The 14989-nt window shown below is 43.6% G+C and overlaps 1 protein-coding gene and 1 pseudogene across 3 annotated transcripts in view; both read left to right on the top strand.

The window, feature by feature from the left end:
* Positions 1-687: 687 nt before the first annotated feature.
* Positions 688-14989, top strand: part of LOC306641839 (P-selectin-like) — a 39127-nt gene continuing 24825 nt past the window's right edge. Inside the window, exons 1-3 of one of the 2 annotated variants that reach the window (XR_013758306.1) lie at positions 688-1241; positions 11921-12011; positions 13564-13950. Coding sequence is in view for 1 of the 2 variants with exons in the window: in XM_079107114.1 (XP_078963240.1) it covers positions 1053-1241; positions 11921-12011; positions 13564-13950 (667 nt within the window). In the remaining variant the exon portion in view is untranslated. The remainder of the gene's footprint in view (positions 1242-11920; positions 12012-13563; positions 13951-14989) is intronic. The other variant, XM_079107114.1, reaches the window with a different exon arrangement.
* Positions 6021-7554, top strand: LOC306642059 (prohibitin-2-like; annotated as a pseudogene). The gene has a single exon. The product of its transcript is annotated as a prohibitin-2-like (transcript).

Below are 14989 nucleotides of genomic sequence, written 5' to 3' on the forward strand. Positions count from 1 at the left end.
CCACCTCCTTTGTCAGCCTTTTTGCTGCAAAAATGTAACTTATCCCTTTTTCTCAGTCTCAAAATAAGAAGTGAAAATCTGGCCTCATGGTCCTCAATTAATCTTTACCTTCTGACCTTCTTCCAGATTTTTCCACTTTATTCCATTTTTTAAATCTACAAGAGGTGCCAATTTGCATGCTGAGTCAATCATGGAATGAATAAAGGATATCACTCATTACTAAATAATTAGAACCCCCAGAGGACAAATTGGAGTTGCAGTTTTTTGACTTAATACTAAATACTTGATACTTGATTTTGCTGTCTGAGAGCAGTCTGAAAAGTAAGAATAATGACCAACGTTTCTTGAGTGCCAACTGTGTGCTTGACATTATTGCAAGCCCTCTCCATGCAATAACGCATTTAATCCTACAACAACCTTGTAAGGTACGTTCTACTGTTATCACTCTGATTCACATTTAGGAAAACAAAGGTGTAGAAAGTTTCCTTTGCCTAATGGATAGTCAGAAGTGGAGACAAGATGAGTCTCCGGCAGTTTACCGGTTGTGCCAACAGTCATTTGGGCCCACACACTCCATGGGAAGAGAAATACCAGCCATTCCATTTTCATACCCAATCATTTTCCCTCCCCAATCCCAGTAAAAGAAGCAGAGTTCCTTTCAAACGGTCTGTATCTGTTTTATGTCATTTCAAAACTGTTTCCAACAATCTTCTCCAAGCACCAAAAATCCCTCAGTGGATTTCTCCTTTCCTATCTAATTATTTTTTGACTCTATTTTTGCTCTGTTCCCTCAGAAGTCTGCTGTGATCATAATCACTCCCTGGAATTTCACAATAACTGGAATCGACACTAGGACTTTATGATTAATACAGAAGTCTCCCAGATGCGTGACCTTACCTTGGGACTCACATTGTAATCAAAGGAAACCTGCTCCGGGGATGCAGTCTGTTCCTGCATTGCTCAGCCTGGGATGTCCAGGAGTGAGTCACACTTGCCCCTGCCTCCAGACCATCTCCACGGACGGGGTGACCCCTGCCCCTTGGTAACTCCTAATGGCCAAGCTGCCACACTGCCCCTGCATTATCATCATTCTGACTTCACGAGAAAGTCTATGGCAAATTTCTGGAAAGCAAATAGGAAGTTGTATTTCTAAGCAGCTTGACGCTGAGGGAAGGCAGCGAGACTATAAGAAGTCTGGGCTGGACAAGAGGCAAAAAGCCAGCAGAGCCGCGGAGGAGATGGTAAGTTCACTTTTCTTTTGTGTGGGAAGTCGATGAGTTGAAGTGGTTTGGGGCTGAACTGGGGAAGCAAAGGTTCAGAAGGGAGGAAGAGCAGTAGCCGTGGAGTTTTATGGTGAACAGCCTATCGGGGTTTGCAGGCATTTCTAAACCTGCCGTCCACTTTGACCGTCCCAACATCCTGATTAGTGGCGGTTACTTCCATTGTACAAATAAAAGCCGTGTGGCTTATGGAGACTGGTGTTTTACCTAAAGCTACACTGTCAGGCTTGGTGTCAGGATCTCAGTCTGTCCCCTGGCTCCACAGCTGCTGTTCTATGCACCAGAACTCGCAGGGACCCTCTGGGAGTAGATCTTGGTGAACGTGCCATCTCCTTTTCCAGGACTGCTTCTCTCTTTGGGATAAATGGAAGGCTAAGCAAGTGCCCCATGGAAAGCCTACAATTGAATGGTTTCTAATCTCTAGTCTTCTTTCTTTCTCTGAGCATAAGGAGTTTTCCCGGACTGATTTGAAATTGGTTTCAATTTCTACCCCAAGAGTCTATCCAGCTAGTGATTCGGGTTTTCTCCTCTATAAAGTAGATATAATAATACACTGTAGTACTCTGTAGTGTCTAGTACTCTGTAGTGTCATCATGAAGATTAAATAATATTACAATGAATAGCATTTACATCTGAGCCTGCCATATAGGTGATTAGAAAATGTCAGCTATTATTAAAAGCAAATTTTTTGATGTATAGTGGAGTTTGGGGTCCATGGAAGATTCAAAGATAAATGGGCATTGTGAAGTCAGAAATGTCACTCTAGATATAAAAACATGTTTTGGCTACCTCCAATTTTACCCCCAATTTATTGGGGTATCCCACATAGTCTCAGAATCCAAAGTCCTACAGTTAGTGGCTAGGGAGGAACCAGACTGGTTTACTTTGGATATTTTCTATGGGACTAAAGAAGAAAGCTGTGCTTATAACTGATCCATCCACCTCTCTTCTTTACTATAACATGCTTTTCAAGGCTCCTAATGAGGGTTTCTGCATTGGGGGAACCAGGGAAAAGAGGACGATGAAGATTCTCAAGAAGGAAGGGCTTGGAGCCTGCCCTAAGTTTGAACCACAATGACATAAGAATGTGGCTTACTTCTGTCTAATTTCTGCATGTCATGTCTGAACTTATCAGCTTGAAAGAACAGCTCTTCCCCTCTCCCTTCTGTTCTCTTTGATGCTTTCCTTTATTTCAAAGATATAACAATATTGGATCAGGGATTTCTTTAAGATTCTGATGGAAGCTACAGTTCTTCTTCCCAGATGAAAATACTAACATCCACATAAAAAAAAAAAAAACCAAACTTTATAGACAACCACAGGAGATTCCCGACCTCTGTGTGGATCTCAGAAAAACCCCATTACATTGCCTCCTATGCTAAAGCTCAGAAGCTTCTCCACTGACATCCTGCAACTAGGCTGGAACCCCAAAAAGAAGAGCTAAGGACTCCACCCCTGGAATTGCTTTACTATTTCATAAAAGTCCTCTTCCTTTTCCCCCCAAGCTTGTTTGGTGCTTAGTTTGTCAGGAACCTCAGAATGCCTGTGTAAGTTCTGAATCATGTTGAGAATGGCTTTAATTAACTCCTCGGACCTGAAAAAATGAAGTTAAGGTTTATCTGGCGGGAGGGGAGTAATTTCAAACAGATCTAAGAAAAGAAGCTCTTGGTTGGGAATTTATAATTCAGTTTTCCGAGGTTGACCAAGGCTTTAGTGAGCTAAGGAGCAGGTCTCAATTCCCTTTCCTCCATACCTTTTAATCATCTTAGGTCTGTGGCTTCCAGGTTTTACTTTTCTTTCCATGATCTGTTTTTCACAATGTAATGAACTGGTTCACATTCTATTGGGCTTAGAATGTGCATCTTCAGATTTCTCTATCTGGAAGTTCATTAGTGGAATCCTCAAAAATCAAAGTGACTTTACTATGTAGCAGGTGTTACAGAGAAAAGACCCTAACCTAACCCTAGAGAGTAGGTACATGTTGGTTTCATAAATGACATTCGTTACATTGTCTTCTTGGTGTCTGACCCCTCTGAAGGAAAAGCAAAGGAGAAAGTTAACAAAGTCAAATGCAGAGCAAATCCTTTATTTTTTAGGGAGGTAACCCAGCTATGGTTCAAAGTACATTTTAATTTAAAATTTAAGTATGTTGTTTCATTTTTAACACTAACATTTCACTCTGTATAACGGCAGGGAGTAATCTAATTTAACTGTGCCTCGACTCTAGGTGTGGATGTCCTGACCTTTGCTGTCTTAAATGCACCTTACTGTTTGGCTTAGAGACAACCTATTTCCTCACCGTGTTTCATTTTCTATAGTTAAGCTGGGGCCACTAATATCTGTGCCACACCATCACTACCACCAACAACCAGAAATTCAAGGGAATTAATATTATAACAGTTGTAAAACCTTGTAACATCTGAGCTTTGCCACCAACAGGTTGTATAGCTCTGTGTCCTCAGTGACTCTCATATCCTCCTCCTTCACTGCATTTCCAGAGACGCAGCCCAAGTCAGGCCCTCTAACTTCTGCTGGGACCATTGGAATAGCCTCCTTTTTTGTAGCTCAGCCTTCCTTCTTCTAATTTATTAAAAATACCACATTTCTCAGTTAAGAACCCTACGATTAGATTCCTTTTGCAACTGGTATTTGAGACCCACAAGATTTGGCCCCAAACTACCTTTTCAATTAACCTCTAGGACACGATCATTTTCAACATCAATGAGACTACATCACTACTCTCCCTGGCTTCTTATTGCACTTGGTATAGGATTTCGTCCCCCCGTTTGGCTTCCAAAGCCTGGAGTGACTGATGGGTCAACTACCTTCTCGTGTATTCTCCCCATTACGCACACCACTCCAGTCACGCTAACGTATCCACATTCTTTGAACACTTCACCCTTTGGTCCCATGTTACCATGGACTTTGAATTTGCTCCTTCATTTGCCTTAATGCTCTTCCTCCTGCTTCTCACTGGATAGGTTTTTAAATTTTTTCCTGGTCATTCTGCTGTCAGCGTAACCGTCACTTCTCAGAGGTCTGCCTGATCTCGCGGTCTTACATAACCCATCACTCACTCTATCACAGAACCCCACTTTAATTCTCTGCCTACCACTAATTTCTGTCTTGCATTTTCATATTTATTGTTTAGTACTCTTGTGTATTTCTTGGGCTTGTTTCATTGTCTCCCTGAATAGAATGTACATTGACACCGACTATATGAGGACAGGAATTATGTCTGTTTTCATCATTTTAACCCTGATCCCTAGAAAAGTACCTAATATATTTTAGGCACTTAATCAATAGTTGTTGAAATAAATAATGGGAAAAAGTATAGTCAGAAACAAGGGTCACCTCTTTGGGTATGGAGAAAGAGGTTGCTGTGCTAGCAAAGCTCCTTGGAGGTGGAGATATGAACTTAGGGAGCTGGGCAGATGCAGATGGAGATGGTGGGCTGGACATAAGAACAGGAAGCACGCAGTACATTCTGTAAATTACAAGATGCTTTATTATAAATGAATCGTAGGATTGTGAGGAGGCAGGGAGTGATTGAGGGGTAATGATAGGGGACGAGAATAGAGAAATGGGAAGAGGCAAGCCTGGAATGGTCTTGCATGTGTGCTCTTGAAAGGTTTGCATGTCTTGCTTATGCACCAGGAACAACTGAAGAATTTTAAGTAGTGAAACAATATACTCATACTTTTGTATAGAAATATCATTCTGATTGCATTTTGGAGAAAAACATGGAGATAGTTGATCTGGAGGAAACAGAGGCCAATTAGAAGAAGATTGATCTGGTCCAGGGAAGAAATATTAACATATGAGCTAATGCTTTTGTCATTGAGTGGCAGTTTAGAGAATGACCAAGTCTCTTACTAGAATGAAGTCATGAGGATTTAATGACAGATTGATATGAAGGGTTCAGACGAGAGAAAGATTCTTGGTCCTTCCTCTCCGCTTCCACTCGATGGAGACTTCTGGGTCTTTGTGGCAGGAGATGGGGAGCCTTTTCTGTTACAAGAGCGTACATCCTTTATGAGCCTCCTGTGGTTGCTGGAGCCTTTCAGACTCACACCCATGCAGAGGATCAGGCTGATTTCTCTCTCTGCACCTCCACTTTTAAGGTTCGCTTCACCTCCAGACTTCCTGAGATGTACCCCTGTGAACAGCCCTCCCTACCTGACTTCTCCTCCACTTCTCCCCACTTCCAACCTACATGGAATTAAAAGTCCTGCTCATGATCTCTCACATGGGATGTCTGAGAGTGAGCCATCATGTCCTGTTTCTCTCACAGACAAACAGAATGTGACAAGGTGTCAGTCCCAATGTTCTCCTAGGTAGCACATTTCCATCCTTTTTCAGTTATTCCCTTGCTATTATTCTTTCCTTTATCCATTCATCCGTTTACCCATTCAAGCTTATTAACTTAGTCACTCTACCATGGGTAGGGGATTCAGACCTAGTCCTAGTTCTTGCTCTTGAGAAGCCTCTGCCAGCTGTTCCTCCAGTTGTGCCCAAATGGTGACTTTGCATTTGGTTGTGGATCTCATGTTCAGAGATGGAACAGAAATGGAGATGCTGATTGGGGTCCTTTCACAAACAAGACCATAAGGAGGCCTAAGGAAAAGAGAAGAATAAGAAGAGAATATGGTTGGGAAGGCAGGAACTTGAGGAAAATTACCTCTGCAAATGAAGGCAGAGGCGGGGTGAATTCAGAGAAGACTTGAAAAAATTGCTCAAGACATTAGATAAGTATCCAGAGAAGAGCCAAGGGCAGCACTGTAAGCAAAAGGAAGTAGTCAATAGCATATATTGCTACGGAAAGGTCAAGGAAGATAAGTGTAGCTAATCTTCATTTGGTTTGGCAATTAGGATGTTAGTGATGACATTCAAAAGAGCAGTCTGGCTCCCGCGAGTGAGCGCTGCCGCTCTAATCCCTCGTGTGCTGGTTGTGATCTCCAAACTGGAGTCAGGTAGAGACGGGCGGGCACCCACTCCTGACCTCAGGTGCCACAGCCCTCAGAATCAGATATGGCCCAGAATTTGAAAGACTTAGCGGGACGCTTGCCCACCGGGCCTCGGGGCATGGGCATGGTGCTGAAGCTGCTGCTGGGGGCCAGCGTTGTGGCCTATGGCGTCCGCCAATCCGTGTTCACTGTGGAAGGCGGGCACAGAGCCATCTTCTTTAATTGGACCGGTGGCGTACAGCAGGACACCATTCTGGCCGAGGGCCTTCATTTCAGGGTTCCCTGGTTCCAGTACCCCATTATCTATGACATTCGGGCCAGACCCGGAAAAATCTCCCGGACAGGCTCCAAAGACCTGCAGATGGTGAACATCTCCCTGCGCGTGCTGTCTGGACCCACAATACCCAAGAGCTCCCCAGAATGTACCAGCGCCTAGGGCTAGACTATGAGGAGCGAGTATTGCCATCCATTGTCAACCAGGTGCTCAAGAGTGTGGTGGTCAAGTTCAATGCCTCACAGCTGATCACCCAGAGGGCTCAGGTATCCCTGTTGATCCGACGGGAGCCGACAGAAAGGGCCAAGGATTTCAGCCTCATCCTGGATGATGTAGCCATCACAGAGCTGAATTTTAGCCAGGGGTACACAGCTGCTGTAGAAGCCAAACAAGTGGCCCAGCAGGAAGCCCAGCAGGCCCAGTTCTTGGTGGAAAAAGCAAAACTGGAACAACAGCAGAAAATCGTGCGGGCTGAGGGTGAGGCAGAGGCTGCCAAGATGCTTGGAGGAGCCCTGAGCAAAAATCCTGGCTCTGTGAAGCTTCGCAAGATATGCCAGCCCAGAACATCTCCAAGATGATCGCCACATCACAAAATCCTATCTATCTTACAGCTGAGAGCCTTGTGCTGAACCTACGGGATGAAAGTTTCACCCGGGAACTGACAGCCTCACCACGGGTGAGAAATGAGCCTGATGAGCAAAACTCTACCCCCAGGGAGAAGCAGCTGTGTTTCTCCACAGGTTTTTGAGGAACCAGGTAGGGGTCCAGCACACCCCATCCCAATATCATGTGATGGTCCCCTCTGTGCCCATCCTCTTGAGCCCTCGTGGATTGAGGAAGACTGAAGATCAACCCTATTTAGGGGAATGAGTTTCTTCCTCCTGTGTTGGCCAGGGGTGTTGGGACAGTTTGTGATTTCTCAGTGGTTTCCTACACTGTTGTTCCCGCCCTCAAGGTGGGAGGAGATAACCACTGTACCAGGAATTCTCAATAAATGTTTATTACTTAAGCCAAAAAAAAAAAAAAAAAAAGCAGTCTGGTAGACTGGAGGGGCAGTGGCTGAAGGGTAAAGGGGAGGCAAGGAAGTCAAGAACGCTCAGCTGCAGAGCAAGGAGAGAAGACAGGCTGAATCTGGGCAGATGGCCAGAGGTCAAGGAAGGACATTAACCCTTTCTCCACATGTGCAGAGCTGTGGTCTACAGGGCCAACGAGTGAGCAGGAGCCCTTTTGTGGAGCCACGTTGGCCAGCTTTGCAGGCCATGTGGAAAACCATAGGACGCCTACTGGCCTCTGGTTCCCCTTTTCTAGGAAAGGGGAGGTGGAGGGGAAAACACTTGCTTTGTCCCCTCTTTACCTTGCAATCACTTCTGGTTCTTTCAGAAAGTAACATTAAAGATGACCATGGTGCTTAATGAAGGTTTACAAAGGCACAGGATGTTATTCTAATGACCCGCTCTCAGACTCCTTTCCAGCAACTTCCAGCCTGAACCAGGCTGCCAGAGAGCACTAAAGATTAGCAGAGCATGGGGCTGCTTCTCCTGGAAAGGCATTTCCTCTTGTTTCAACACATTTTGCTTAGTAACAGGCCAGAGCCCTTAACTCTTCAGCGCCCTACTCAGCACCATCCTGGAAACTGTACTGTAGAGCAGGAGCATATTTGCGTGGTTTCAGAGGAAGAGTGCTACTCGTGGAAGATACCCAAGCATCACCATCCTCCAAACCCACACATAATACCCATCGGCCGCCCCTGGGTCAAGGGGCTGCCTTATGGTCAACACAGAGATGTGAACTTGGGGTCCATTAAACATGGATACAATCAGTGGGCCCACGAACCTTCTGAAAGTGTCTAGAAAATTGCAAGTGCACTTCTTTGAAGAATCCTGACTGTTTCCAAAGTTCATGAGCCCTGTGAGAGTAAGAATCTCTATGTTAGGTACGTTCATTCAGGTGAGCCAGCTTGGGCAAACCATTTAACCCCATCCTGAGCATTCGCAGTGCAAAAGACCTACGGAAGTGGACCAGTGAAATGTTAAATTGATTGGCAGTGATCTTCACGATCTCCCACGGCTCTGAAATGATCTATGAGAATGAGCCTTGGCGTTTTGGTGATTAAAAGAAACAGAAGTGAATGGTCATATTGCACTAGGGGGTGCACGTCGACTTCCACTCTTTCTTGGAGGTCATTCCTCCATCAGAAGCATTTACCCGTCATCTAAAACTTGAAAATGCTTAAAACTAGGGTCCTTGTGTGCTCGCTCTCTCTTACTCTTTCTCTCTTTCTCTCTTTTTCCTCTTGTAGAGAACTGCTGAGGAAATTTTGTTTAAAACAAACTCCTTTAAAGGTTTAAACAAACAAGTTAGGTCGGGAAGCAGTGAGTAGATCTGGGCATGGTGGTAGGAAATGGGGAGCCCTGCCTACTCAGTCTCCCCCACACTCCCCTGACTTAGCCCCAGAGCTAGAGAAACCCCAGAAACACTCTGCTGGGGAGAAGAACCACTTCCAAAGTGCACATACAGTGCTTCCAGTCTGCTTCTGTCCGCGCCAGCAGAAGGCTGGCTCAGGCTCAAGAGCAAGGCCCAGGCCTGGGCGAAGCTGACCTTACTGTGCCCTTAGCAGCAGCGCTTTTGCTCCAGAGCCTCCAAAACTACTCTAGGAAACTGTGTGGTACTTCCGCCTTTCTGAGAGGAGAGTTGGCGTCCTTCTTCATGAATTTTAAAAGACTGATTTCAAGATATTGTAAAAACTGACCTTCCAGAAAACCTGTTAGACCACACTTTATCCAATGTAACTAAATAACAGTGATCAGATAACCCTCCCCACTTAAACAATGAACAGGATCTTAAAACAAGAAATTTTATATTATTCATTTTCTCTTCTTAAATATTTATTTCTGTTCCATTTCTTGTGTAGAATTGTAACCTCATTCAGTATATTTTTAAGTTGGAAATCTTCTCTTGATTACTTTATCATGCTGTTTGCAAAAACAGAAACATAATAAATCAAAATTTAAAAGACTTATCTTCTGAAGCCCTAAGTTTCCACAGGTTAATTTTTTAAAAATTAGCATGACAATTACTTTTAATACACAAGTAAATAAACTAGCATATATATGTTATGAATTTTGATAAGTAACTTAAACTTGTGTATTTGAAAGTTATTGCATATGCATCTGTAGATGAAAAGAGCTTTTTTGCTGTTGGTTCACATATCCATAGATGAATACTACTTCCAGAAACAGAAAAGCTCAGCATCAATCCTAATTCTCTATTTCATTTTCAAGGATTTTAACACTGGAAAATCTCATTTGCTTGAGTGACAAAGGGAAATGGAAGTCTAATGATAGCAATGCCTCTCAATTTTTTGAACTCCTTCTAAGCTATGTCTCCCAAATTGTATAGTGATTTATTATCAGACCTTAGTCAAAGCTGACAGCTTAGCTGGATCCTCCCTCAAAGTTGTTGAAGGACAAGAAATGGAAACCACCAGACTCGAAAAGGATTTGCTAGGCAGTCATTTGATGCATCAAGTCTTATTTTCCATGCCAAGACACTGCACTGTCACTATCATGCCAATCTCTTTTACATCTTGGAGCAGGCCTCACAGTACACAGACCTTAGACTAGTGCCTACTTTTCCTTTGTAAAGTGGGAGGAGGGTGTACTTTTGGGCAGACTGGTTTCAGGAAAGCACACATGTGGAAATCAAGATCTCCATCCAGATTGATGCTCCCCTTGCTGTATGCCCCTGCTGAAGAGTTCTGCTATAGCGCTGGGAATAGTATTTGGCAGGTATTCAATGGAAACATAGTACTAATAGTAGCTGGTGATACAACACAATCTGGAGAACACTCAGTGTATTTAAACCCCCCTGAAGGGAATATCACCATGCTTTCTGTGCAAATAAACATGTTTCTCAGCATTTGATCATGGGTCCTGCAGAAGTCAGCTGATTAGTGTTCTGGTTTACAAGAACACAAAATAATTTGATAAATACTTATCAAAGCCAATATTCAGAAATCCATCGATGGAAAGCACCAGGCTTTTCATACATGACAGACCCACTATCTGGAGATATGCATTGTGTGAGTGTATCCTTCCCAGTATCTGGCCAGGCACACATACACACACACACACAGTGCCCACACACACACACACACCACCCACACTGTCCCTCACACAGGCATTGGTGTCGCTCCAGCATGGTCGGTGTTAATCCAGAATTTTTATACAGGAGGAGTTTTAGGTGACGATTTGACTGGAAGAGCAGTAGAGCTGCAATGGTACAGCAAAATGCGTTCTTATGTTCTTATGTTGGTGGAAGTGATGGCGGCTCAGGAGAAATACTGGTACCCAGATCAGCTTGGTCACCTCACACTCTCTCCTGCCCACCACAGCAGTGCAGCATGGGTTTGGAAGCCTGGAGGTTTATGAAGGCAAAAAGTGGAGTGGACGGAGCTCTCCTTCCAAAGTCAGTCTCTGCTGCTACGGTTCTGAGAATGTTGCTTAGATGCTCCAAGCTTGTGGGACGTTCAAGTACAATATGAGGAAGTTGGGGAATATGAGCATTTCCAGAACTTGTCCAAAAAAACTTTTAAATGCTAACAGATTTAATAAAATCTTAACAGAAGAAAGCCCATGAAAAATAATAGTTGTTACAGATCCAAGGGGAGTAGGCTTATTTTATATATATATTATATATATGTGTAATATATATATAAAATATATATAAAACATATACACACATATGTATATATAATATGTATATATTATATATATGTATATATAATATGTATATATTATATATATGTATATATAATATGTATATATTATATATATGTATATATATGTATGTACATATAATATGTATGTATTATATATATGTGTAATCATCATGTAGTATTATGAATACATGCTGAAAGAGTAAAGCAAGGAGATAAAACAGATCACATAACAACACAATATGTTGCTCTGTGAATCAAACTGTGGGTTAGAGAGTTTATGTGAGGATCAAGAAGTTCTTGCATGATTTCCTATTGTTCTTGGGAATGGCATGCCAGTTCTGAAAGGAATATTACTGCATAATAATAATGACTGCAACATTCACACTTCAAGTATTTTTTTCTCACATGCATATTAAAAATGTACCTTAAAAGAAAAATATTGGCATCATGAAGTCGTTACTCAATGACTATTTCTTGAATGAATGAAGAAGTGAGCTCTCCTTCAGTCTTTTAGAGTGTTTATCTAGGGTTGCTGAACAGTGAAAACTAGGAAGGAAGCAGAGGGCTTGGACCACTTTCCCAAAGGCAATAGGATCATCTCAACACAATTACTAACTAAATTTTTTGGTCATATTGGTTGTATACGGTACTAAAAGAAAGTTTCCTTTTCTTGTTTCAGGCCAGTTGCGTAAAAGCCATCTGGATCCTGAGGTCTCAGAGAGTGATCCTCGGAGCTGCCCAACTCCTCTGGTTCAGTGCTTTGATCTCTGGTGAGGCTGACTCTTCACCTGGCCCTGAGTGATAGGGTAGAGCCCAGAGCCAAAGGGGAGAAGTTAAGGACTGCAGTCAGTTGTGAAGCACGGGACTCTGTCCCAGCCCAGATTCCTGGAGGAAAAATGCACCCACCATCATCACACACCTGGTGGGCAAGGCACCAGAAACAACGTAAACATACATCCACGATGGTCCAATGTTAGGCATGGTAGGCACAGGCCCACAATACTTTCAGTGACCCACAAACATGTCTGAAATTTTTTAAAAATAATTTTGTTTAAAGTCAAAGAAAATGTTTTAATACGTGATATTAACACATTCAACTCCATAAGGCTTAGAGTCCAGGAAGCCATGATGCTCTATCAGAGTCAAATCTTCACAATGCCATAGCGGTGGTGTCAGGGAGTGAGGAAGAAATGTGCTGGCCCTCACGCAGGCAGCAGAGAAACAAGGCCTTATAAACAGGAAAAGGAGCCATTTCCAGGGCTGATTGCTTGCCTTGTACACCTCACAAGGGAACTGGCCCTGGCTGCCCCGCGAGCTCCCGCAGGCCACAATAACAATGCTGTGCATCACAGCGCCTTCAAGCTTCTGAAGGGCACAGTCTTTACTGCACTGGATATCACAAGCAGTCACCAAGAAGTGATATCACAAGCAGTTCTGAGAAAGGGGTAAGCAGATATGGAGGAGGCAGAGTGATTTATGCAAAAGTACAGCCAAGCAGAGTGGAATGAGTGTGAGATTACAAACCAGGAGACCTTCTTTCTAAACCTGGCTCTGGAACAAGCTTCTGTGCCACTTGTTCAACAGGTAAATTTACCAAAAGCCTATTAAGCCAACCTCTGTGCTTAGTGCCAAGAACCCAGAGCTAAAAACAAAAAATTTAGAAAAAAATGTACCACTATTAGGGATTCTCAATCTAGCCCCTAGGACCATAGCATGAGCACAGACACTGCAACACACAGCAAGAGGTGAAGTGGGGCCTGAGGAAGAAACCTGGAGCCCCCAGGGAAGTCAAGGGAGGTGGGGGTATAGTTTGCCAGGTGTAAGAGCACAGGGCAGCCAGGATCAGGAGCAGCGGTGAGAAGGCTAAGAAAGTGAACGTGAGGCAATGAGGCTGGGCCAGCGGGAGTCCTAGACTGCTGAGCATCTTATTTCCCACGTGAAAAGGAGTAGGACCTTCCGTCACGTATTTTACATATCATTTAATTTGGGCCTGGACAAATTACTTAATATGTGTCCTTCATTTATAAAAGGAAAGGAGTAAATCAGTTGACCTTTAAATTCCCTTCCAACTCTACCATCTTCTGATTTCAAATCTTTAACATTAAGAATCTTAAGAAGAGGACATTTTCCTAATCTGATTCCATATATACTTTAAAATGAAATATGGAAACCACTCTTTTTTCCTAAAATAACTACATTAGACATAAAATATTGGTATTCATCTTCTGGACAGGAATTCATCTGACTACTCACAGTGTACTTGAGACCACAGCCTGCTCCAGTTAGGGATGCTAATCTGGTCCTCATTGTTCTTCACTCCAGAGCTAACAAATCAGAAGGAAGTGGCAGCATGGACCTATAATTACAGTATAAAAGCATACTCATGGAATTATTCCAGGGCATTCTGCCAGAAGCACTTCACAGATTTAGTGGCTATCCAGAATAAAAATGAGATTGCTCATCTCAATGACGTCATACCCTACTTCAGTTCTTATTACTGGATTGGGATCCGAAAGATCAATAATGAGTGGACCTGGGTGGGAACCAAGAAGGCCCTCACGGAGGAGGCCGAGAACTGGGCTGACAATGAGCCCAACAACAAGAGGAACAACCAGGACTGCGTGGAGATCTACATCAAGAGTCTGTCGGCCCCTGGCAAGTGGAATGATGAGCCCTGCTGGAAAAGAAAGCGGGCCCTGTGCTACACAGGTAAGCCTGCTTCACTCTGAACTTGCCCATTAAAGTGAATGCGCTTTCCCACTGCTCCATGTAACCACTGAGCCAACAGCATGAAACACAAAGTCAGGGGCATGAAAACAAGGAGCAAACTGATAACTCCCTTTATTGGGTATCTCAGATACAGACTTGGGGGTGGAGAAAACTGGCTGTTAGGAACCAGAGAGAGTTTAATATCCAGTTTGCCCCTGTCATTATAAAACTGAAGTGGATTCTCTGGGGACTTGAGTTTCTTAAGGCAATGGAGTAGCACGAATCAAAGGTAGGACTGGAAACCAGTCTCATACATTTTAGGCCTAGAGCTCTCCTTCGCCAGGAGCACTATGTGAGAGAGGGCAGAGAGCCAATTAGACGTCCTGAGAGGCACAGCTGTAACTAACATCTGCTGAACGCCAACACGTCCTGGTGTTATTGTTTTGCTCAGGCGTCATTTGTTCGTGAACATTAGCTGCCCTTCATCCTCAAGACAGCCTCATCAGTCAGCCCCACTTGGCTCTTATTTTGCTGAGGAGGGAAAGGCTCAGACATAACAGTCTACCAAGGTTCCCCCTAGTTGATAGTGAGGCCAGAATCAAACTCACATTGACTTGAAAGGTGGTATTGTTAGTTAGATGCCTCCATGTTCCTTAGTCTGCATGTTCATGGGACAGTTTGAGAGCATGCCTGAGGAGCACAGATGCTTTACAGATTCTCTTCAACAACAGTATGTCTTCAGGTCTTTAGTGGGAAGACTTTAGTGGGAAGGTAGGGGGCCAGGAAGGGAAGAAGCAACTGAGTGCTCAGTGGTACAATGTCACCCAGATCCAAGTGAGGGCCACCACCAGCACAGCGCCCTTGGTGGACGCCACCATTGATGGGTGTTTTGCCATCAAAGAGGCAGAGTGTAGGTGCCTTCTGTTCTTTGTGGGAGACAGGAAAAACAGTCCTGTACTGTAACAAGAACTTCAGTTTGTTGAAATAAATCTCTAAATGCCAAGGTTTGTTAGACCTAAGAATATTTTATCAAAAAAAA

The sequence above is a fragment of the Sciurus vulgaris genome (genome assembly GCF_902686455.1).
Source record: "Sciurus vulgaris genome assembly, chromosome: 12".
NCBI classification, from domain to species: domain Eukaryota; kingdom Metazoa; phylum Chordata; class Mammalia; order Rodentia; family Sciuridae; genus Sciurus; species Sciurus vulgaris.